Source organism: Patagioenas fasciata, chromosome 2 (genome assembly GCF_037038585.1).
Source record: "Patagioenas fasciata isolate bPatFas1 chromosome 2, bPatFas1.hap1, whole genome shotgun sequence".
Lineage (NCBI taxonomy): Eukaryota > Metazoa > Chordata > Aves > Columbiformes > Columbidae > Patagioenas > Patagioenas fasciata.
The window spans coordinates 43064514-43091367 of NC_092521.1; the positions used below are offsets into that span (position 1 = coordinate 43064514).

General features: G+C 38.6%; 1 protein-coding gene across 2 annotated transcripts in view; it reads left to right on the forward strand.

Moving 5' to 3' along the window:
* The first annotated feature begins 1861 nt into the window (after nucleotides 1-1861).
* Nucleotides 1862-26854, forward strand: part of ALKAL1 (ALK and LTK ligand 1) — a 38731-nt gene continuing 13738 nt past the window's right edge. For both annotated transcript variants that reach the window (XM_065833100.2, XM_071805536.1), the window contains exons 1-2: nucleotides 1862-1946; nucleotides 2259-2617. In XM_065833100.2, the coding sequence (XP_065689172.1) occupies nucleotides 2269-2617 (349 nt within the window). In that variant the 5' untranslated portion in view covers nucleotides 1862-1946; nucleotides 2259-2268. The remainder of the gene's footprint in view (nucleotides 1947-2258; nucleotides 2618-26854) is intronic.

Sequence of the window (26854 nt, forward strand, 5' to 3'; positions counted from 1 at the left end):
ATCTCATGGAAGGTGTCCTTGCCCATGCCAGGTGGGTTAGAATTAGGTCCCTTCCAACCCAAACCATTCTGATTCCCTTTTGTTACTCCGGGAATCCAGTGGTCAGACCAGTTTAACTAGTGCTATACACTGACCTCTAAAATAACCTGTGTGATAAAACCGTTTGTAACACTTCATTAAGTAAATTTCATTTTATCCCTGATCTCTGTGGTATCACATTCTGAAAAGTTGAGTGAGGATGGCACAAGAGTAGGAGGATGTGGGGAAGAAGCTGACTTCCCATCACCACCAATGACACAGCCCCTGTGAGATACATCCCTGCGTGTGTGCTGCCTGAGATAAGCAGAGAAGGGGATGAATTGCAGAATTTTGGAAAAGAAATGGAGTTTGTAGGAAAATGTCATATGTCAGACATGCAGAATAGTTTAAATCCCTTTCAAATCCAAACTCCCCATTTTCACATATTCAGGGATGTCTCAAATACTTTTCATTTTTCTCGCACTCTTATTAAGTAAATATCTTAATAAGACTTTCTGACAAAGAGTTACACTTGCAAATTCTGTTAAAATGTGAAATATAGTCTGATATAATTTTCAAATTTGTGTTGCTTTTCAATCTACACCCAGATCACTGGTATGCACTGCTCTCTGAAAGTCAAGATTTCATTTACTAAATATTTGCTTACAAATTTATGGCTTTTGGAGGCAAGTTTTGGAGAAACTGACTTTTACAAGGTCCCTAGTTTGTGAATTCACCCGCCAAAGACAGTCTACAACTTTCTTTGCCAACAAAACAGAAACAAATTTATACACACTTTAGACTTCCCTCACAGCTTCTTTGTTCAATAAGAAAAGGGGGGGAAATAGTTCTCTTGCTGTATTCCCAAGGGAATCTCACTAAGTTAAAGCACATCTTAATCTCTTGAGCCGGCAGCTTTATTAGTAAGCGTTTCCCAGTCCTCAGGGAAATCTAATTTCACAAATAGATCAGAGCCACTTCAAACGCAGCTTTCAGTTGCCATCCACCGGGGGACAAACGGGGAGGAGGAAGTTTGTCAGAAAAGACCTTCTCTGAGCCCAAGAGTGATTACCAGAGGTGTCTCCATCGACTGCCACCCACCTAAAGTCGATAGTACTCAAATGAGTACACCGGTGCGGACTATATAAGAGAAGCGCATGGCCCTTGAGAGCGCATCTCCCCTCTCCGGGCGCAGCACCGACATCCCCGCTCCGCGCCCGGAGGAGCCTCTGCGGGGACACGGGCTCTCCGGCGACGGCAGAGGACGTCTCTCCCCAGCCCGCAGGCACTCAGCGAGACCTGCCTCCGCTTGAAGGTGAGCAGCCGCCCGCTGACCCTTCCGAGAGGACCTTTGGCGTGGAGTGAGGGGGTGTCGCTGCCCCACAACAGCGAAGCCCGAGTTGCTCCCCGGCGTCTCCCCGGATTTGCCGTGCGCCCCGGTGACGGCGGAGGGAGGGAGATCCCGGAGCCGTCGGGGAGAGCCGGTTCCCTTGCGGGTCCTATTAACTCTTTCGCCCGAGAGGATTTGCAAGGGAGGCCAAGTATAAAACAGTTTGCAAATAACAGAATTTTCCTCCCTCCTCCTTAATCCTAACGGTTTGCTATAATTAGAATAGCTTACTTAGGGGCATTAAGCACTGCTCTCGAAGCCTCAGCCTGTTGTAATTGTTTTTGCCCTCTACACCCTGATTTGCAGCAGTTCCCGGTGTAACCCGCAACGGAACTCCATCCAGTTGTCCGTTCATAGGCTCTTGCCCGAAAACTGCCCTGTGGCGCTGCCCGGGCTTTGGCGGGCGGGCAGGCTGCCCCGCGGGGACTCCCCCGCCGCCTCGCTCCGCCGGCGGAGGAAGCAGGTGACGGCAGGCGCGGGAACGCCGGAGGCAAAGGGACCCGAGCAAATCCCTTACAAAGTCCCGGACCGCAAATATGTGCGGCAGGTTTAATACCCTTCCCCTAATCCGAGTCTGTAAATGCGCCCTCCGGGGAGCCGGGCGAGCGCGGCGGGGCAGATCGGGGGCTGGCGGGGAGGTGTAGCGGGGCCAACCGGAGGTGGCCCGTCGGGTCGCCGCCTCCGCTGCCTCTCCGCGGGGCTTCGCCCGACCAGGCCGTGCGGGAGCAGCGGGCGGGATCCCATCGCCTCCGCACCCGCGGGGGTGCCACGGGGTTCGGCATGGGGGGCGGGCGGGCGGGATGCGGGCCGGGCCCGGCGCTGATCGCCTTCGCTTTCTGCCTCCTCCCAGCGCCGCAGAGATGCGAGGGGCGAAGAAACACCAGGCACTGCCTGCCATCGTGCTCCTGCTGCTGGCCTCGGCCCCGCCGTCGCTGGAAGCCGAGGGCCGGGACGTGCCCGCCGCCGGAGCAGAGCGGGGGGCGCTCCTCGACCTCCTCCTCCAAGCCCTGGGCGACGACGGCCGCCCGCTGCCGCCCCGCCCGCCGCGGCGGGACCGGGTGATCTCCCGGCGGTACAGCGGCGGAGGGTCCCCGCCGCCCGACTCCCGCGCCATCGCCGCCGCCGCCGCCGCCGCCGCCCCCCGGCCTCCCCCGGCCGTCGCCGCTGCCCCACCGCCCCCACGGCTCTTCGTCGCCGCTCGCCACGGAGGTAAGAGCCACCGCGCTGCCCCGCGCAGGGAGCCCAGGGATGCAGCCCCCTCCGGGTCCTGTGCCGGCCGCCTCCTCCGAGGGCCAAGCCCGACGACTCCTCCATCGCGCCAGCTCGCTGCAGGCAGGAAGGGGCGAGAGGAGGTGCACTCCCCACGTCCGAGGCGGCAGCCCCCGGGGAAGTTTCTGCCTTTGCTGAGGTCGAGCCCCACTGAGGGCAGCACAGCCCAGCTCCACTCCCCGGCAGTTCAGCTATGGGAGTATGCGAGATGCGGGGCAGGAGAGGGTCACTCAGGCTTCAGCACCTGCTGGGAGGTCAGTTGTGGGTACGGTTGATCTACAGTCCCTCTGAGGCAAACCTCCCGAGTTCCCTGTGTTGCAACGCAACCAGCACTGAGGGAGCCCTGTTTCTCCCCAAACTTAGCACTGCTCATCTGATTTGAATAAAGAGGAAAAATGAGTAATCTGAGAGATAGATGCCTGGACTTATTCCTTTTAACTTCCGCTTCAACTTGACTGATTCCCATCTGATGCATTTTTCTAGTGTTGCTGGGACAGGTGCGGGAGACCTGGGCTGTGCTGGGCATGGGGGCTTGTTTCACCTTCCAGAGGATGCTCAGGATAGGGTAGGGAGCCATATCCATCACTGTCACTGGCTGTGATAAGCGGGGGCACTTCAGGGCCAAGCACAGCTGCCTGGTGATATTCAGACTGTGCTTGGCCAGGAGACCACGCTGCGGGTCACCTCTGCTGCAACTAGTTTTGATGTGGAGCCATGCAAAACATTTCCTACTAGAGTGGAGCTGCCTGAGGGCCTTGTGTGGGTTAGAACTGGCCAGTTCAGCAAGAAGGAGATTATAGTGACTGTCTTTTGGCTATAGAGAGAAATTAGGGAAGTTTGGTTTCTTAGGGATTTGAGTCCCTGGAGGGCTGTGTCCCTTGTGGCTGATGGCTGGTAACAGGTGAAGCTGAGATGCAACCCTCCCAGGTCACACTGGTAGACATGCTTTTCTCGGTCCAGTGGTCTAATTTAAAGGAAATTAAACGTCATTTTGGAAAAACTGGAAGCCAGCTGACAAGTTCAGAAGTTAGTAGGTGAGTAACTGATTGGTATGGCAGGCACTTGTACAGTGAGATTGCTGCACAGTCTAAGGAAACTGGACTGAAAAAAGACAAATCAAGCAAAAAGGTAGTTAATGTTCTGGCTTTGAAAGATTCTGCTGAGTGTGATCTGCCCCAAGTACCGAGTAAGGGGTTGTGGTGTCCCAATGAATTTCCAGATTTTCCTGTTGTTTCAAAAGCAGTAGGTCTCTGGTAATAAAGGGAAAGCTACCCCAAACCAGATTGCTACAGATTTGTCTTCTGACTGGAAATGATGCTTCTTGTTATCAACATGACTGGTCATGAGTGGTTACTTACTATGGCTTGAATTCTTTGTGTGTTGTGAGCGAACCCTCAGTGGGAAAAAAAATGTAAAAGGGTCTTTCCAAGGCAGAATACATGAAGCTTTTCCAAGAGAATAAAAGTATAAACCTGAGAGCAACAGTTACTAATATCAGGTGTCTTGAGGAAAAAGTCTATTGTGGACAACAGTATCTCCCATTTGAGATGTTTACTCCTAACTAATGATTGTATTGAGCTCTGTAATAGAAAGTATAAATATTTAATAATATTTATATAACTTTGAAATGAAATATTCTTGAATTCATCAGGTTACATATAATACAGATTTGTTTTCTATTAATTGTTAGTTGTAGTAACTATATTGTATACAAAAGGAGTGAAACTGCTGGACACACTTAGAGAAGTTCTCCAGTTGTCCCTGGTGTAGGTACAATGTCCAAGAGGCAGCCAAAAGGTAGCTTTCTTTCCAGCCTGGAAAGGGTACATTTGCAGTTTAAGTAACAACCAAGTTTTCATAGTAATTCAATTTTTTGTAAGGTAGAGGAAGGTTACAAATTAGTACCAGTTGTGATGGTGTGAGTTTGTTTTTTGAGGCAGAGAACTGTAACAAAACTTTTCTTACAAGTCAGCAACTCTCTTCATATAACGCCAGTCACCAACGAATTAACAGCGACTTTTTACCCTGGCTGGTAGTGCCTACCCGAGTGTCAGCCAAGGAGAATGACTTATCCTCCCATCGGTCAGGAAAGGCATTGCATTAAGCTGAGTACTCAGCCAAGCATTTAAAACTGGAGTTATGTATTTGAGTTGTCTATTGCTGAAAGTCAAACCCAAGTGTCCGATTTAAAAGAAAGCTGAACAGCTCAATTACTTCTGTTTGAAACAAAAAGCACCCAGAACAGTGCTGTATACAGAACAGCATGCAAGAAGCATAATTTCTATGTGTTTTCTCTTTTTTTTTTCTGAGGATGCTACTCTGTATTATCAATGAGGTGAATACAAGAGGGCTGAAATATGTGTCACGTCCTGTTCTTTCTCTCAAGACCAGTTCCAGCTTTAGATTAACCATATGATGAGCCAATTCAACACACTGAGCCACACTTCCCCACACACATTTATTTTGTTTTATTTCATTGCAGGGGCTTAGTTAGCTGTTTGCATAGTGAGGAGAGATGGCCTAGAGTGCCATCAAGTGAATTTTAGGAGCAGCACAGGGCAAGTGTCTGCAACACATGACCAGGGGAGAGGTTTGAGAGGGGATGGGACCTCTCTCCTTACTGCAATGGGGACCTGCTTATTTAGCCCAGGCCATAATAGCATCATAAGGTGTCTTCAATGAGACTGGAAAAGGAAAGGTGAGAGACTAATTGTTAGACATCCTACATGTATCACTCAGTTATATATACATAAATAAGATGTGAAAGCAAGAGTGGCTGGTCTGTGATGCCCCGTGTGAACGTGGCATGCAGGCAATGCAAGGACAGGTCCTAGGTTAGAGCTGGGTCATGGCAATAATAGCTGTGCTCTAGTTCATGTAGTTTTCACTTGAGGGCAAAGGGACACAAGAGCACTGAAATAGGATGGACACACAAACCCATCCTGTTGTGTTTGGGCAATGAGATTCTGTGACCTCCCTGAAAATAACTCTCTAGGCCTTTTTTTTTTTCCTTAATAATCAGGGGTATCTTCTGTGTTGTGTGCTTCTTGGCCATATGAAGGTTTCTGTCATGTATCTTGTAGGACCCAGACGGACATCCACATATGCAATAAAGATGCCAGTTTCACCATCACTTTATCAGTCTTAACTTCTTATCCCTCTTATCCCTCCATGTTCAAAAGTCTTATCTCACACAGATCTGTCCCTGTTTTCCTTGGTGACCTGATTAATGAGACTGAGCGTTTACTCCGAAGGGTGTATTCAGAAGAAATAATGTATTCTAACTAACCAAAAGCAATCTTCATCTTTTGGTAGGATTTCTGGTAGGATGTCACTAAAAATACAAGTTGTTCCTTTGAATTATTGTTTCTAGTGTATCTAGTGGGATTAAATTTTCTGTCACAACAACATCCTTTACTTGCCTGATTTCCATGAAGTTTCTGTGCTTGAGTGTGGTGTGTTTTTTTTGTTTTTTTTTTTTTTTTAAATTTGTTTGTGGGTTTTTTGGTTTGTTTTTTTTTTTTTGTTTTTTTTTTTTTTTGTTTTGGTTTTTATTTTGTTTTGTTTTGGTTTTTTTTTTTCCACTGAGAAGAGTCTCATCAAGTTTTTAAGCTTACTTATGAAAAGCTCCTCAATGGGCAATCTTTTTATAACTATCTTCTATTTCTGATGTGTGTGGCAATTTTTTTATGAAGAACCCAAATATGGATTTTTCACGAAGAGAGGATTCAGTATCAGATTATTCTTGAATGTTACATTGGAGCAACTAGAATAGTTTGTCATTCTTCTCAGATTTTCTTTGTTACCTTTATCCAAACACTTTACGAAGAACGAAAATGGCTTCTATGTAGTTAGATTTAAAGATGTCTTAGGAAATAAAAAAGTCTGTGTTAACTGTTCTTTCCTTATATATTCCACACAACAGTGGAGAAATGGACTATTTAAACTTACAGGGGGTAGGGGGTTGGAATTTTTCTTTGTGCTGGGAGACCAGCAAGACATTTTAAAACATTTTGATTAGTTATTTTTCAAGTATGAAAGAATGAAGATAAATATTGCTCTCAGTTTACCAGTATGTTCAAATGAGCCTTCTGAGCATACCTACTTCAGGTTTAGAATAACATATCTGAGAAGAGAATTTGGCTCGCAAACTATTTGAACTTTGAGGTTAGAGTTAAGAGATCAGTTTTATGCCAAAATTTCTTACAAATCAACAGAAGAAAACTATAAGTTGTCCCATGACATGGTACTAATTTAACCATTATTCATAATTCATTAGATTTGAAATATATGTTTGAGGTTTATTTTAGTTTACAGTTGAATCAAAAACTTGTAACCTTATGTAAAGCATAATAAAAGTTTTATTCCTTTTACTCAATTAGAAAATCTCCTGTGAGTGTAGTGATAGTTACACCTGGAAGTCCCTAATTCTGCAAGACATACTGTGCCTGATACTAAACTACTTCAGTGAATGCAATTACAGATCTGGAATAAAAAAGGAGACCACTGAGGAATGTAAACCTGGTCTCTAGGAAATTGAAATATATAGTACAGCATAACACAGAGTTCTCTGTAACAGTTATGTTTTGTCAAGTTATTATTCCTACTAATAAAATAGGGGGTGTTTAAAATTAATTTTTTTTTAGTATATTGTGTGAAGAGGAATTGCTGGGCATTCAGGAGGCTTAAAAGAAGATGAGAGTTAATGAAGATTATATTCTCCAAAATCACATGTTAATCAAAACACACATTACCTTAGAAATTAGCAAAATAGTGGATAAAATTGATTTAAAAGAAGAATAACTGTTACATTAACAAATGAAAATAAGTTTTGTTGGCTTATAGTAATTATTCCTGATTCCACATCTGAAAGTTTTTGAATAAATTATTTTTACAGTGAAGTTACTGGGTAGGCTTTTCTGGAAAAGAACCAGGCAAATATATTTTGCTTTCAGAGGCTTAATATAATCTATATTCCAAATGGCTAAGGGACTTATTTTTCTTTATTTTTATTGTGATAGACATAATAGGCAAATAAATTATAACTCTGCATATTCAAGATCTAGTAGTTAAAAGAAAATGCATTCTCATAAATTAACAAACTTAATGGATCATCAGACATTGCTCCTCTCAGCAGAACATCTATATGGCAGTCTCCATGGGAGACGGCGACTAGTTTGGATACTGGAACCAGTTTAGATGCCACAGGGCAACATGCTGCCTGAGCTAATGGTTACTGAGGCATGATCAGAGGAGCGGCAAGGCTCTCAGTACACCATGATGCAGAAATATGAACAGTCCCAATGAGTTCTGTGGAAAGAACGATGATCTCTGCTGGTACCAAGAGTAGGTGTCAGTTCTACTCCTAAATTACAAGTAGGCAGGATAGGTTTTTGTTATATAGTACTTCATTTGGGTGAGGAAGAAAAATTACTTTTTATTAAATGTATCAATAGTAATTTGATCTCAAAGCCATCCTTAAATTTTCTGTGCGAATTTCTCATAAACAAGCTGATGTTGGCTACTTTTCAATGACCTGTTACTTACAGTTTCCTGTACAATATACATAGTTCCAGACATCAATATGTTTAATTCTGACAAGTGCAGACAATGAGCCTTGATTTACTGCCTTTCATTCAGGCCAGCTGTTACTGATCACTGGCATTTCCTTCCAGAAAGTGTTACTTTTGTGTTCCCCAAACTGGAAGATGTCCACGATCTCAGTGCTTCTAGTTTGCGTACTGACTTTCTTAGTTCCGAATGTAATAATTTCCCAAATGCTGCAGAGTGTATATTCCTTCAACCCTCAGTTCCATGCGAGTTGTGTTCAACTCCTTCATGCTTGTGATGCCTTCATGACCTGTAACCCTGCTGCTATGTTTCTTTCCTTGAATGCTTGGGTTTTTAGGTGTATCATCCAATGTGCCTTGTAATAGCAATATTGTGTGTTTGGCAAACACAGCTGTCAGGCAGTAGAGCTAGGCCACTGAACGGAAGGCATCTGAAATCTAGGATGAGCCAGAAATCTTCCACAGTGGAGAATATAAAGCCCATGCACCAACCCTGACAGCTAATGAGCGAGTGAGCAAAAACAACCTACATGTTACCTATAATACATGTTACTTACATGGAGGGTTAAAATATAATGAAGTCCATCAGAGCAGTCCTTCAAATAAAATGGGGCTTTTCTCTCATTTCCATTAATCACAATGCAAACTGAGGGTGCTTGATACCTTACAGTATCAACCTGACATTTTGCGTTCTTGTGGCACACAAAGGGAAAAACCTTATGGAAGTGGAGAATGCTGGGCAGCAAACATTTTGGATGGCAGTATGCCATGCTGGGAGCAAGATAGGAGATCAGCATATGGAAAAGTTGTTGTTTTTTTTTTTGTTGAGCTATTGCATACGAAAAGTCAATGATGTTTTCTTTATCCAGTATGAGGAGATCTGGGTTTTGTTTTAGTTGTATTTCATATTTTTATAAAAAGTGTATTTAGCATTACAAAAGACACAATTACTAATATGCACAGTTCTAGTCCCAGAAAACTGAACATCAGAATTTTTGCTGAATTACACGACAATTGGACCTGAAGTACACCAGGACTCCTCCAATAGGCAGAGGAGTAAATCAAAAGTTTCACGTCAAAGTAGATCCATGTGCATAACGGTCTGTAACTCAGGAAATATAGCTTGCATTTTGAATTAGTCTAGCTGTGAGCAAACCAAAGAGTTGATATGTTTCGTATTTTTTTCTTTACCGTAGGCAGAATTTGATTATACAATCTAAAAAGAATGGTAAGTCTCTGTGTTTTACTGGTTTGTTATTTCAAGTGTAAGTATGCAAGGGAAGGCCTCTGAGAGGTGGGAGAATGGTAGTACACAGGTGTAAGGCTTTGCAGTACATTTATTTTTTGGGAAATAGGCTTTAATCTTGAAAATACACTGTTTCAGGTCTGGAGATGATTTTGATTTTTAAATATGTATGTATACAAGGAGAAAGATTTAAAAAGATGAGAAGAGTAATTATCTATATATATATATATAAGTACGCACACTCATCTTCTAATTGGTTGGTTTTGGGGGCAATTTGAGGGAGAACAATGTGGTGTTTTGTACCTACACATGATTTGAAAGTCCAAAAAGTGGTATGTAAATGTAGACTGTATTTTCCAAAGTGCTTAAAACTGCATAAAAATTACTGCATAGTAGTAGTCACTGTGCAAAGTTATGAACAAATCATCATAATCAGTGAGGGACCTGGGGAAGAGGCAGCATCTAGGAAAATTACCACTGGAAGGTTGTAAAGGAGAGCCTGGTTCCACATTTAAAGCATATGTAGTGCCACTGTCTGATTTGGAATAATTTTATTTTTACAGAAGATCTCTCCAAGTGACCAGAAAGTAGTTTGTAGGAGGGGGAAAGTATCCCCCTTATTAACACTCATCTGTTTCCTAGAGAACTAAAATTTTCAGTGGTATTCAGCTAGTACTTTTCATTGAAGTAAAAAAAAAAAAATACTGAAAGCTGAGCAAATTTTATGTTACTGTTTTGTAAGACTTGTTTTAAAACAAACTGAGTAAGTGAACTTTAGTAGCCATTGTAAATACGTTCTCTTTCAGAAAAAGCATTCAGCTGATGTTGTACTGACAAATATATATTTTTTTATGATTTGTTGCATACATTTGATTTTGATGATGAGGGAGAATATTAAAGCAGACTGTTAGAAAATAATGTAGTGGTTTGTGAACGTATGCACACATGAGCAGTATTACACAGAGTGAGATACAATTTTTTTTTAGTTGGAAAAATATACATCCTCTGGGACATTTTGTTTGTTTCGACACTTAATCCATTGCATCTACTCTCTGACTATGAGACCACAACTGAAACTTAGCTCCGGTGAAGAAAACATGTCAAAACGAAACTTGCAAAATGACCAGAAATCAGGTGAAGACACGATGGAAAGATTTTACTGGAAAAAGTGCAGCTGATCTCCTGTGTTAGCCTCAGCTGATGGTTAGGCTTTTCTATTCAATTTAAGGATGCATGCTATATTTTGTCGCTTGTGGATTAGACATTACCACTTCAGTGGAAGTCCTACAGGCTATTCATTTGTGTTTGGGGCATTTTTAATGTCAGTTAATTGGAAAACAGTTGCTCCAGTGAGAGAATTGACTAACTATTGATTAGGTACTGAGGGTGCAATTCTTTATCTCTAGGGTATAAACAAGATTTAACACATGAAGGATCCAAAAGTTTGATTGGTTAGTGATCATTTTTATATTCTCCTATGTTTTATTATGTCTGCTGGGCAAAAAATCATTGATGTGCAATGCTCTACGGATTTTATTAAACAGCACATAAAAATGTGTTTGTTTAATACAGACTTTAACATCAATGGAAAATACTGTTTGGAGTTACAAATTGTGGCTACTTTTTAATCCTAATATTTTGTTTTAAAAAATACAATTAAAATGGTTACAAAATCAGAAAGCACATATGGTAAGGCACAACTTTACATACTAATAATATTTAAACTTTTTTTGTTAATCTTTCTTTGTCGATTCAAGTAAATTTATTAGATTACATTTTAGTACACTTTCTTTTACTACATAATTCAGAATCTGCCTCTTTGGCTTGAAGAAAAATATATTTAAAGCATTTATTGTCATGTTCCTTGCAGATTTTATAAAATTTCAGGAGTAACATGTTGCAAATCTAATGAAGGTTTTTCTGCTTATTCTCCTTTTCATTTGAGACTGTAAAATAAAAGTGAGAAGCAAAATAAAGCCTACTGGAAAGCAGTTAGGCACCATTTTTTCCTTAACCCTTGCTGTATGTGATGTCAAGCTGTATGTGATGTGTTTCTGTAGAAGGAACCTTTGAAATGAAGCATTAGGAAATACATCCTTATCAGTATATGTGGCAGTACTGGATATATGCACCAGATTAGTAAAACCCTTAAATCCCATTGGATTAAAATAGCTGAAGGGATAGCTGTGATATTATTACTGTAATCGTGACAGAGTAATTACTTCTTCTTTGTTAATGACATAGCATGCCTAATGTGAGAGACTTGTCACTGACATTTTAATAATTTACTATGCAGTTTTAATTATATACAAGACTGTTTACATCTACATACATGTCTATGAACATCATCATAATCTTCTTACTGTGCAAGAAAATAAACTTTGTTCTTTTATGCTATGCTTGGGAATGATTTCAGAAAAGTATTTTTAAGAATAGTTTGTAATTTTGTTGCCATCCAGCACTAGTACAACTGGTGGTTCTCTTATCTCTTGATAAAGGCATAATAGCAACAGTGATGGAGCCAGTCCCTTGATTACCATAGAAATGATGACCCACAGCACCTCATGCAGACTGCTGTAGGCATCAGTTTATGCTGGCTTTCAATTTAGGCTTTGTATCATCTCTGACTGTTTCTCAGCTGTCATGTACAGATTATTTGTTGTCTTGGAACTGTAATGGTCTACATGAGCTTCTGGATGCTTCTGTCAGAATTCCCAGAATCAAGCAGGGTAAAACATTAAAAACAGAGTGTATCTATCTCACAATATTGTTCCTGTCAAGATGCAGAGAGGTGTCAGCTACTCTAGAGCCCTAGCAAATTGTGTCTGGAGTAGAAAGAGAGTATCTTGTGACATATTTAATCATAGAACTTATCTTTATTATTATCTAATTCAGGGTCCTTAGGGCACTGACATCTAGAATGTTTCTGTCTCAGACAACTATCTTGATTTCTGTGTGGGGTGCTGTCCTATGAGGGACAAGGTTCAGTTTATGGAGAAAAAAGAAGAGAAAAAAAAAAAAAAAAAGAGAAAAAATAAGAGAAAAAGTGTAATCTCTTTACACTTGGGATCGAAGTAGGAATATTTTGTAATATAATGAGAAAGTCTTCTTTCCAAATTTAGCATTAAGATCTTTTAGAGATGAAAGAAAAGAGTTTTCAGATTCACATCCTTATCCTTCTCAGTCAGGTCCACAGAAAAATTGAGCTATTCAACAAAGGAAACTTAGGAAAAACATTTTTAGAACTTTTACAAGGTAGACAAAGACTCATGGACAAAACATATCAATATCAGGATTTGTTGTGGTGTCCTGAGAAATCTTCTGGATTGGAAGAAAATCTGGAGCAGGCTAATCACTTCCATTTTATGCTGTGGGGCTAAAGTCTGAATGGACCTGTTGGTCGGTACTAATTTAGCAAGATGCCCCATAGACTTTGTGCTTCCCATTATTAGATCATAAATCCCCAAGTTTGCATGTAAAGTTAATATACACAGATTTCCTCCTTTTATTCAGCAAAAAGACACTTTTCCAGATGTCAGGCTTTCATAAAAGAGATTACTACAAAATAAATAATTTGTGTTGGATAAGAACTTCACAGGCACAGCAAATTTAACACCTAGATGCTCATGAACAAGGTAACTGCAACACATGCATGGTGGTGTTTTTCCATGTGTACGTACATGATTCAGCTGCATGAGAATATAGAGGATCCCTTATCTAAGCTGCAGTCAGGCCTTTCAAAATCCTTAGAATAGATTCATATTGCACATTTATACTGAAGTCCACTGACCCAAAAATGAGCAGAACCTTCAGAGAAGTTTTGCTGATGTTTCTTTACTTCTGTCTGGGATAGTTATTCATTTCTTCTCAGAGCAAGGAGTGAAAAAAGGAGTAAATATGGAGATTAAATAATATGAACAAGATAAATGTTATCTTAAAATAGACAGAAATCCTCTTGAATATTGAGGGTAGCAGTTCATTTTCTCTGCAGTTACACTCTTCAAGTACCACAATACTATAACAGGGAGAGTAGTAGTGAAAACCAGAAAAACATTACACTTGCTCTCTCCCAGGATATGGAAAGTATTTTCTGGTTTTTATTTAAGGCCAACACTTTCTGCTCAGCACATTTTGACCCACTGAAATGTATGGTTTGCATGTATTTTACACCTACTTGTGATCCTCAAATATAAGCTCTCCAATATCAGTTATGTCTAAATAGCTCACTATGTTTAATGCATTTATATGTCACATTCAAATAAAACATTTTTGATCCGCGTTATCATTGATAAAATGTCTCCTTATGTAACTGTGAGAGGGTAAAGTGACCTTAGCGTGAGTATAAACATTGCATATGTTCACTGGGAACACCTTTAAGATGGCAGTTTAGAATAAAGTACTTATAAGGGAGAAACCATGTATTATTAATCTATTATGATAGTTCTGAATCTGTTCTAATTTGGAAAGAAATAGAAACATTTCTAAAATAAGTACAGGAAATGTAAAGCACAATTGAACATTACCATTTGCACAGCAATCAACCTGGAGCCTATTCATATTTCAAAAAGAGCAGGGTCTAATTAAGCTCTGGCAAACTCATTTCTATTTCCTCTCACTTCGATAGAGTTTGTCTATGTTTGTCACTGCTGAGTTTGGCTTGTATGCAGTTAAGCACATGTCATCAGTTTCATTCAAATGATTTGACAATTTCATATATTGCTTTTGATGTATTGCAGCTGTTCTTGTGTTTAATTTATGCAAATATTCTAGAATCTACATTTATTAGCAGCCATGATAGCTAAAACAGAATACTTGCACACAGAGCTGCAGAATTGCAAGAAGTGAATTTCCTCTTCAGATTTATCAGTGTGTAGTCTCTATATCTCATTCTAAGAGTGGTTCTGCCTTCAGTCAAGAGCTCTTCAATAACTTTCCAAGCATAATTTGGAGTTTCTGGATTCAGATGAAATATCTGCCTTGATAGTTTAATGATTTCAAATAGCTGATAAATGAATGAACAGAAATTGTTCTGCTACAGAAAGAAAAGAAAACCCTATGAATAGGAAAAGATAGTTTCAGTAAATTAATGCTTTGAATAGTTTGATCAGTCTCACCTATATCTCTCATTATTTTCAGTGAATTATATTTTTGTAGTTTGATGAACAATTAGTATTGTAATACATCTTTCCTCTTGGAAAGAGTGAAGTACATATTCACAGCTTAGTATTCAAAATAACAAGGGTTTCATAATGCCATACATTTTCCTATTTGAATTGCTCAAGGGATAACCTAACATGTTTATTAGAATCCCTTAGAAAAAAAAAAGAGAGCTTTTTTGCATAAACTCATGCATCAGGTCAGTAATTGTTATTTTGCTTTTCAAAATAGATACATATTTCAGTGTTTTCCATGTTCACATCTGACAGAGAAGAGAAGAAGAAAAGGGGTGCTTTCGAATTATACATGTGTGTGGTGCTGTTCAAGAGGCTCACAATGCAAAGCATGGTTGCTAAATGCTTTTTTACATTTCTTTTTCAAGTGTAACACTTGTCAGAATATATGAATCTAGATCTATATGCATTCCAGTTCTAACTATTTTCTAGAGTGTTCACTAATAATAATAGCAGAAAACTAATAATATACACTACATTTGGCTTATTCCTTGATCCCACAGCATTTTCTGATGGAAACAGGGATTTACAGAGAGGAAACAAAAGGAAAGCCATGCTTCTTAATGTTCTTTTGCAAAACAAATATAAAGGTCTCCACAGGCAAGGATTAACTAATACAAATATGCTTTCTGAGCAGCTATTGAAGAATGAGTAATAAACATTATTATAGCTGAGTTCAAGATATTCAACCTTGTAAATATATCCTGTTATGATTTCATTATGGTTGGCTGAAGCCTTAGGAGAAGCCACTGTTTCAACCTCTTTGTTCCAGTCTTAATGAATTATTGGAAAATGGCTGATTAGAAAGCATTGAATCAGAAGGGGCCACTGCATTCTGAATGTTACACTCTTTGATGTTGTTTACCTCCCAGGTCGAGTCATTTCGTTGGCCAAAAATCTTAACACACAAAGCTGTGAACCTGCTTTGTTGCACCATGTATCATGGTGTGTGTCTGGAAGTCAAATGTGCTAGGTAGCTATTTAGTGAACATTGTAAGTCTTCATTGAAGCTCACACCTTAGAACAGGATTCTGCCCAGAAGGAGGGTACAACTGTACTGTAGCTAAAGAGGATACAACAAAAGAAGTGGGATGCTCAAGTAGAAATTTAGTTTCTCCTTAGAATAGACACACATTCCATATTTACTTCCTACTTTTTTTTTTTTTTTTCTGTTTACTGGATCTGCTTGCTTCCTGCTTCCAGTTGCTTCTGAACTCTATGCCTCTTCAGTTGTCCAAGGCTGAGTCTACACTGTGATATAAAAATACCCGTTTGTGACATTTAGACTACTTTCTGCTGCTGGGCAGGAGTTTGGGCTTACACTATTTATCAACATACGCTTGAGCTTTCCATTCCAGAGAGCTCCAGATTTTAGGTAGTGAAACATGAGCACAAGCATAAGGGATTAGGATGTGAGTCCATCTTGAGACTGGAGTCAAATCCTTCACTAATTCCTTAAGGAAGTAAACACACTCAAAGGGGTGGATGGAGTATGAGTAATTGGTGTTATCTTCACAGTGGTTTAGTGTTGTTCCACTGCGATTCACGTTTTCTAGCAGATCAGTTCCACTCTGCGATGTTGCCTAAAGTAAACTCAAATAAGAGCAGCAATAATCTACATCCCGTGTTTTTAATCTCCATTAAACTAGTGTCATTTAAAGATTTTATCATTGGATACATCTCCTCAAATAATGTAAAAGGATCAGCCATTAACAACAAGGTTCCCCACTCAGGTAATGGTCAACAAATATGCTAATCAAAATTTTGTTTGTTTGCTTTTTTGTTTGTTTGTTTGTTTTTTAACTTGAACATGTCTTTGATGTACCCCTTAACACAGCCTCTGCTCTCTTGGAGTGGAGAGGGGGGTTTAAAAAGATGTCTGGCTTGAATTGAGAATCTTTACTTTAAGGATGACCTTGCAATATGGTTGAATTCTTAAGCGTGGCCTTCACAGATAGGATTGACCTATAGTTCAGAGCTTTTGAGATGTCTCATTGGTAACGTGCCTTCGACAGGTCCTCAACTGTGTGTCCTCTGAAATACCACAGAAGGAGTATCATAGCAGACTGTTTTCACCTTAGTTACAACAGCCTCTGGACTAAAATTAACCAGATAGCTTTAATTTGAAGAGTTAAGTATTTAAAGAGTTAAGTTAATTTAAGTTGAAGAGTTAAGGCTAAGAATATTTGAAGCATGGTAATGAGGGTTCTAACTAAGCCTCTTTTGTATAAGAAGATGGCAAAGGTTCAGGGTGGAAAAGAGGAGGAAATAACATGAAAGTTGGTTTTGCCAGACAGGTAAAGACTTACTCATGCTGGGAGAATCTCCAGCTGGGAAAATCCACAGTTGTTATAGCCTTTGCGCCACCAGAATAGAAAAAAAGGGTTGGCTCACAGAAGAGAATCTGGCTCAGAGAACTTAGAATAAATATCAGATGTCAGAACTGTGACTTAATTGTTTAGCTAAGTAGATCATGTGAATTACACACAGACTGAGGACCTGTTTTTGCTTCTATTGAAATCAAGGAGAACAGAATCAGACCATACTCTCCTTCCAGTGTCTTTCAGCTCTCAAAATTATATTATTTGAGTGTCTGACAGTTCCTAGAATAATTTCTTGTACCAGACAGGAATCCAGAGAGCTGCTTGTACTCAACTGCTCTATGTTTTACTGTAGACACAAACTAAGACTCTAAACAGAATGCATTTCCTTAGTTGCTGTTGATTTTTATTTCAAAATTTGACATTGAAACAATGGTTGCTGTGACTCTAAGCATGGAAACTTGAACTCTGGGTTTAGATATTGATTTCTGACAGTAGCCAATTTCAAAGACATACACTGAGATGTACATATATTTTCCTCCTTTTAATGCAGTCTCAGATTACAGCTCTGACAATCTCAGAATTAGACTTGTGCTCCATCTCAAAGATATTAGCTTAAAAATATCCCCTTGAAAAACTGTGGTTCTGAAAGCTTTAGAACTTTATAGCAAAAATTTATTTATTTCTTCCTTAATGAACATAGAAGAGATGTTTGTTACATGTATGAATAAATTAAAACATTTTTCCTTTATCATTACATTATTGTATGTTTCCTTTAGCATTTTAAAATTTTCTATTAAATAAATTTTACAAAAGTTTAATCATGAAGGCTTTGCAGGACTGAGGAAACTATCAGAAGAAAGACAGCATCAGTTGAAAACTTGAAAGGATTGTTTAGCTATAAACAAAATTATATTACCTGGAGCTGACTGACAATCTGACATGCAGCAAGAAAGATTTTTGGAGAAGGCTTCACGTGTGCAATTGAAAGTACATTTCCATTACCTGGCTAAGAGCTTTCAAGTAGTTCTGCTGACAGAGTGAAATATTGGTAGACAAGTGACAGAAAGAAAAATGTTTGGAAAGATCTAGAGCCAATTTGGAGACTGACATGTATTTCTACAGATTCTGGCTGAATGATGAATGACTGTTGATACAGCATGGAAGTGATGACATTATAAATGAACGGAGCACAGAGAAACTACTTAGTATCATATTTCTGGACATACTTGGAAGGTACTGATATTCTGATTTAGATAGGGCAGTTTTTAGGTGTTGTTTTCTGCATTCACACCACAGAGGGCATCAGAGGGTGGTAAACATCTCTGTCCTATGGCCAGCCAGGGTTCAGACTCTTCAAACCCATGATGATAATGATACTGTTACTACAGTCCGTCAACCAGCAACAAGGTGAGATTTCGTTTTCTGAGAAATGAAAGTAGTGTCTGAGGACTTAGTGAGCAATTACTTTCCCTTCAGAAATTATGAGTTAAGCAAAGAAAAATCAAAGTTTGAGGAACAGAGGAGTAATATAATATTACCAGTGTTGAAAACCCTGAATAGTTTACCATAGGCAAAGCTATCCTCCCCATTCCCTGTCTGCCTATCCTGACACTTCAGGCATGATTAAATGCTTCTTCTGTAGCTCAAGTGAGTTAGCCCCCTCCAGTCTCAGGTTATGTCCTTCCCATAATTCAGTGCCCAGGCTCAGAGGAGTCAACTCTAGTGATAATCAGTTGCCCTTAAGAGGGTGTTGAACTGGAGGCTGGCAACTCCTTTTAGGCTGTAAATAGTCATTGCTCTGGTGAGGTAGAAAGGCCTCCCTGGAATTACTGTTCATGCTATTAGTTGTCTTCATAGCAACGATCACTGCTAACTATTCCTGTCACTCTCAGTTCCCACTCACAGCTCAGCAGTGACTAGCCAAGGTGAGGAGGCCAAGTGGAGGACAAGGGAGGGGAGAAGGCAAAGTGCAATGGCTGGGTAAGAGCAGCGCATGGGCAGGGACAAGCAGGGGCAGCAGCTGGTTGGGTCCTTCCTGTGGATGTGAACAGGTCTTTATCACCCTCCCATGACTGGGACAATGGTAGACAAGGGTTAATAGGATAATAGAAATGGGTAAGGAGTAATGGATTCAAACTGGAACACAAAAGGTTCCACTTAAATTTGAGAAGAAACTTCTCAGTGAGGGTAACTGAGCGCTGGAACAGCCTGCCCAGGGAGGTTGTGGAGTCTCCTTCTCTGGAGACATTCAAAACCCGCCTGGACACATTCCTGTGTAGCCTCATGTAGGTGCTCCTGCTCTGGCAGGGGGATTGAACTCGATGATCTTTTGGGGTCCCTTCCAATCCTTAACATGCTGTGATTCTGTGACTGTGATTCTGCTTCTAATATTACTGGAGGGACTTAGTTAAAAATAGTTTTCCTCCATAGCTTGTGAAGAAATGACCTAGGGATGTGTGAAGGTGGGAATGATAAGTATATGTCCTTCTCCCATGCCTTGTGTCCCATGTAGGTGTTACAAGTGATACAAGACGAACACCCAATCATAGAATCATAGAATAGTTTGGGTTGGAAGGGACCTTCAAAGGTCATCTAGTCCAACCTCCCTCTAATAAGCAAGGGCATCTTCAAGTAGATCTGTTTGCTCAGAACCCTGTCCAGCCTGGCCTGGAATGTTTCCAGGGATGGGGCATCTACCATCTCTCTGGGCAAACTGTTCCAGTACTTCACCACCCTCATTGTAAAAAATACCTTCCTCATGTCTAGAATGTTTCCATGTCTCTTTCTCCTACTTTTGTTCTCTTGCTTCCAGATGTGTTTTCCAGTCTCCTCCCTTGTACTGTCACAGGTTCTTTCACTTTTATACAATACAGTAATATGGATCACAAGGAGTGGGAAACTGAGACAACATGAACAGTTGTGGTGTCTCAAAGATGGTCCTCACAGTACAGTTCAAGTCAGAAAGTTGTGTTATAAAGGAAAGAACTTCTGTATCCTTCCCAAGTAGCAGCATAGTAAAATGAAAAAGAGCAAACTGGCGTAAAATTATTATGTCTTTGCTTCATTTCCTCTCACTGTTTTGATTTTGTGAAAGTTTTTTTGAAGGATTTCTTTCACCTGAAACATAAAAAAGTCTAGAGATAAAAGTTCGTCTCAGAGTACTTTGTGTCACTTCACTTCACTTGCATGAAAGAAGGCAGATCTCCCACAGATTGTGCTTGGGAAGGGACTGTGTTGGCTAGAGTAACATGATACTAGCTGTAATGGCACAGGAGCTTTGACCTGAACACTCTACTTTCGTTATGTCCTGTGAGATCAAATAGAAAGATACAAGGGTTGTGGGACTAAAGGTCTCACTTCAATGAAAAAGAGGACAAACTTCAGTTTCATTCACTTCCTACCACAGAAGAATGGAGAGAAAACTACAGCATTGTAGAAAATGTAGAATACAAATGAGCACAAATTTAGAATACAAATGAGCATATAATGCCTTCTGAGGCAGCATCACAATTGTAGTTCTAGAGTTTTGAAAAGATCAGAAAAAGTAAGCTGTTTTAAAATTATCTGTCTTGTGATGTACACCAATGTTTAATTACTTCTCCTGAAAACATCAGTAGTTTCAATCTGAAACATCCAAAAAGGAGCTAGATAATGGACATTATTTTCATATAAACTGGCTGAATCAGTAGGATGTTACTTATGGATTTACTCTGTGTTAGAAATGAGGCAAGGAGCTTGAGACATTTAATTTCTAATCCCATGTACTCCTTTGTAATGTAGTAATAAATAAATTGAATTAATTCCCAAACTAACTCCATTTAGTGATTTGCGATAAAGAATGAGGAAGTTAACCATAAGATACTATAGCAAACAAATGTACTTCTTCTCAGGGTAAAAGAGCACTTTTTGCATGGCTCATTGTCATATATTTGCAAATTTGCATAGTGTTTAGGTAAGACTTAGCATTTAATCAAAAGGACTCCATAGGGGCATGAGTAGTAGGGGGATTCCAGGAGAAATTCCTCTCTCTTAGGTGCTCATAGGCCATGATCCAATGGGGATAAGAGCACATAGAACATAACTCAGATAGTTTTTGTTGAATTAAAACTAGTATTTCAGAGTTAGAAATATGGCTGGAACCTATTTGATTTATTAAATCCAGCCATCTGCTATTTCAGGCAACAAGCCCTACAATCTTGTTCATAACCTTTTCAAAGAACTGGAATGTGCCTAGCTAAATGTAAGACTTGTCTTGCCCGTTTATCAGTTAGCAGAGATAAAAAATATTACTTCTTGAAGAAAGGTTCAAGTCACATTACCCTTGCTTTTTTGTGTTACTATTTATATATTATATTATATTATATTATATTATATTATATTATATTATATTATATTATATTACATTACATTACATTACATTACATTACATTACATTACATTACATTACATTATATTATGCACAGAATCTTAGTGTTGCTAAAGCTTACTGCCCCATCACTCAAATAAAGGCTATATATCTAATTGAAATCAAGTGTCTAAAGTTAGTCATCTGTTTTTTTGGTACCCACCTGAGGGTCTCTGTAATAACAATACAGCTGAAAAATATTTGTGTCCAAAATCTCTTCTATAATTCCCTTGCAATTACATTAATGGAGTGTTGATGAGTGAGGTCGACTACACAGGCATCAGTGAGAGTGGAATTTGACCCCATTCACTGTAAAAAGGCAGCACTTCATACTATTTCAAGACTATTTTTAGAAATCTTAAAAAAAATAAGAAGTGTTCCATTCTATACAAAGGATGAAGAACTAGAAATACGAAATACTTCAAATCTGCTCCAAACTCTGGTGCACAGATGTCTATCTATCAGACAAATATAGCTCTACAGACAAAAGTAAGGCGTGCTGAGTCAGGAAAGCAGTATGCCTTTACTCTTTAAATATTGTTTAATGTGTTGATTTTCTCACTTCACTATGGTCTGTAGAAAATATTCCCATCTGTTTTTATCATCAGTTTTAGGAAGCCCTTTGTACAATACTATGTGCATTTTTTAACATGTTCAGTGCTGGAATGCTGCAATTTTGATAGAACATAATAGTTACTCTCCTGTGAATGCAATGTGAATATTAATCTCCCTGGGTTTAAGGGAGCAACTGATGTAGATAAGGATGAGTAAGAGAAATGTGACATAGGTGAATAGAGACTCTGGTATAAGAATGAGTGGTTGGCACTACATGTGATGTATTGGCAGAGGGAAGAGGGGAAAAAAGTAGAAATTGTGACTGCATGCCTGGCTGAGCTTTAGAAGCCGGTGCTTCCTTTTATGCTCATCTTTAGCACATTTAGGAATCACTCTGCCACTTGCCAGTGGTGACTGACATGCTAAATTTTATCAGCCATAATGAAAGCAACCCCTGTTAGGCTTTTGCTTTGGAGTATTTCTAAACTGACTGATGTCACAGTCCAATTTATTACTCAAGTTCCTGATGAATGTTACAGAATACAGACTCTTAAGTTTACGTATGTAACACCAGGTATTGTATTCATAACTGAAGTTGGAAGAACTTGAGGATATATCAATTACTCAGCATTTAAAAGGAGTATTATTTGCCATGCTCATATAAGAAAAATATTGCTGGAATGAATATCAGGGAAAATAAACAGTCACTAGTTTAAGTATCCCTAGAAGCACTGTTTCAGATCTGGACAAGGAAATAAGCATGGAAGCATTCATTTAATATGGGAGCAGAACTAACATTTTAGGACTTGACTAATGAGGTACAGTCACATATCACAGTGTGCATTCCAAATATTCTCTATAAATAAAGTTGAAGTAGTGAACAAAGGTTTTATGGAGAGCAAATAAATCCAGAGAGATTAGAATACGGTTTATGTTTAGTCTTGGAGAAGCAGAAGATAAATTGACCAAGTCATTAATTATAAATTCTTGATTGCACTGTACTGTAACCCTTAAGCTCTAGAGTACACTTCGTATTGCAAGAACATTAGATGGAGTAAATGGGAAGTAAACTCCGGTCACAGAGCAGAAAGGTATTTATGAGTACATTCAGCATAGTCCACATTCAGCAGATGGCAGTGGTATGCAGTTGCAGATTAATTCAGGATTGTCTCTGGAGCAAAAGGTTTCATCTCTGTGAATCCAAGCAGTGTTGATTTGGAGATATATTTGAGGGTTTTTTTTTTTTTTTTCAGAAAATACTAAGATACCAGATAATTTTTCAACTGCTAGGGCAGACAGTGGTAGAAAATGCAAAAAATTTTGCTTATTTATTGTAATCTTCATTACGCAGTACTTGGAAGAGTCTGGTAAGTATTGGATTTCAAGCAGTGGTGTTACATACAGGAAGGAATGTATCTGCCTGGAGCATTGACTCATTTTCCAACTATGCCTCGTGGAACTTAGTATGTACACATTGCAGTCTCAAAATAAAAGTGTTCAGTAAGTGGGAACTGTGTGTGTTACTTAACAGAGGTAATAATACAGTGACATCTCAGAGTACGGCACACAGAAATAGATATTTTCACTTGTCTAAAGGAATGAATTGCAGATCTATTGGGAGAAAGCAGGGGTTGTGTGTATAAGCAGACAGATTGTTAAGACAATCAATCAGAAATTATTATAAAGTTTTTAATTATGGAAAACAGGAAGAAAAATAAGAAAATAAAAGCTGAAATACAGTTTATGTGGTAGAAACCACAGATGAAGAGGCTAAGACAATTAAATTACGTCATTTAAGTAGATATTTTGTCATCTGGCAGGTATTCGAAAAACAAATAATATAAAGTGTTTAATGATGTATGATTTTAATGATGAAAGGGGTTGCTCTCTGTTGCACAAATCAATGTTTTTTCTTGCCTCCATATGGGAAACTGCAATAGAAAAAAACATTAAATATATCAGTCTGTGAACTGAGTTGTAACAGAACCACAAATTTCTCCTAAGGATTTCCAGCACTCTTGGACAGACCCCAGAATCAACTGGTGGTCCCGAATAGGGAGTAAAAATGTCACATTTTTTCAATAAAGAACTGCATATTCTGTGTCTCTTCTGTATCAGACACCACGTGAGAATCCAGAGAAATATTACCATGTATATTAATATGGCTATTGTTTGTGGAACAAAAAATAATACCTTTCTTATAGCAATGAAATAACAGCATTAAAAAAACAGCATTTCCAGCACAATCAAAGCTGCTGGAAACCCTCAGCTTTGCAGATGAGAACTTTTTCTAGCCATGGGCCTAGAAGTAAGAGTTTTGTTCAATCTGGTCACAGCTGAAGTATAACAGTAACAGTAGGAAACTAAGAGCTTTTAATAGGCCCAGGGTACTGAAGAAACTGCGTGCTTGATGCTCCATTCATTCACAGGATGTTTTACTGTATGATTCCCATGTGTGAGATTCTAGTCAAAAGCTTATGCTTTATTCAACACCATATGATACACTTATCAAAGTGAATATTAACATTTTTTTTCTCTGCTAGGTTGTCTTATGTTTACACAGTTTTCTATTGTAATTGTTGATTTTGAGCGAAACTTGCTTGCCTTTTTTTTTTTTTTTATTTCTGAGTCTGCACATCTCTTCCTAACATTTGTAGAAATTATTACATATGTAAATTAAGACATTTAGAGGAAAGATGGTTTGGGTCATTAAGGTTTCCGAATGTATATATATATATATTTAATACACTGCTTTTGTAAAGATTTTATGTATTTTTAACACTATCATAATGAGGGTACTTTCATCCTGGTACCGCAATGTCATTCCATTCGCTCATCTCTCTAGTATATCACTTTACTTACGTATTTTTACCTTGTTCTGATTTAGTTTCATGTCTGTTGCCTAAGTTCTTTTGATAATTTGTCAGTTTCTTTATGTATTTACATTTGAAAGATTTTACTATCCCTTTTATCACCATACATTTTATTTTTACATAAACTGAATCCTTCTTGACATGACTGGATGTATGCAAACCTACTACTACTAGTGTTTCACCTTGTAATATTGTCAGAGTAGACAAGAGTTGTCCTGTTTAGGCACTGTGGAGAGTTTCTAGTAAAGATAAGCTACATCCAAATAAATGGGACTCATCTATATGGGTGCTTGAGACAGTTTTGCTGGCAATGTTCCAATATTTGTAGAAGCATGATATTTCTACCACTGCAAGATTTATTCCTACATTATGAATAAATATAGCCTTTCTTTAAGTTGAAACTCTGGAGAGTCTTGTCCTTCAAAATGTCTCTTTTATTTAAAACTTTATTAACACATACTGTGTTGTAAGCAGTTTCATGACACGAAATCACCATTAAAAAAAAAAAAAAAAATCGCATGTTATTTTCATGCCTAAACAACATTTTTAGAAGCCGGTATTCAGGTTTATAACACAAGAGTCAGCTGCATCTTACTGCTGATGGTTTTCTTCTGCTATTTTACATATAGAAAGAAGAAAATACACAACAATACGTTTATTTTCTAAATGCCATAGTTATAAAATTACTTTAAACACAATATAAGGAAATTAAGATTTTCATGAGATTATGCATGCGACAGTTGTGTAAAATTTAGATAAATCTATACTAGCCTTGGAAAAAATTGATTATAAGTTTGGTAATGCAAGACCTGCTGAAATGTATTGCCTTGTAATAATATTAATTCAGCTTGAAAAGGATTATGAAGTAAGAAAAAATATGAATGAGAAGAATAAAAAGCAAAGTAAGAAGTGTAGTTCTAGAGAATGGCCCTTTCTAAAGAACAGACAGTTACATTAACTCAAAATGGCTTTACCAGAGTGAATAAAAAAACAGATCAGGACCATATTACCATTGTAAGATATAAGATAACATTGTCATTGCTATTTACTGTATCTTGGACTAAGCATTAGATTGTAAACAAATTTCTGTGAGATTATAATAATCTGAACTTCCTAATTTTGTTAAGTTATTGAAATGCAGAACAACATAAAATCAAGAAAAGCCTGCTATTCCATCACGTAACATGTAATTTCAATGAATGTTGTACTATGTAACTCTGAATCAAGATATGTGGATATTCTGAATTAACATTGGATATTCTAGAAAACAGATAATTATCAAACCAGCCTAAAATTGCTAAGTTTTTAATGTGTTGTGGAGAGCACTTTAGCACCTGCGTGTAAATCTGAGAAATATTTATGTGGCAGACAAAGGTATAATGACAAGTAATGTCATTTCTGCTTTTATGTTTTGTTGGATAAACTTACATTTTCCTGGAACATTTACTGCGGAGAAGTTTTCCATTCATAGTTTAAGAGTTGATTTTTTACTTTTTTTTTTTTTTACTTTTTTTTTTTAACTTTTTTTTTTTTTGGTTAGTAATTGAGGAATTGGATTGTTGTTTCTTTTTGTTTGGCTTCTTTTTTTGTTTGGTTTTGGTGTTGTTTTTGGTTTGTGTTTTTGTTTGTTTGTTTTTCGGTGTGTATTTTTGTTGTTGTTGTTCTTTGTTGTTGTTTTTGTTTTCTGTTGCATGAATATTCTTTCAAAAAGACAATATTATGATTCTTGATGAAGACTTTATTTCCTTACATAGGAAGATTAAGGGACTTGGCCAATGAAGCAGAGCCTGAGCTCTGCTACTTCACATTTTCTACCCTTGCCTACAGTACAGCCTGCAGTTAAGATGTAGGTCCCCCTGGTGTAGGCCTGCACTAGGCCAAGAGCAGGAGTAATTTTTGCTGGGTGATTTACACTGTTTCCCTGAATAAGCTAAAAATAAACAAAGACTGCCTGTTGGGAGCATAAACAAATTGAGATCTTGATTTTTTTACTGCCAAGGTGATATCACCTGAGGATGTGGAATTTTCATGTC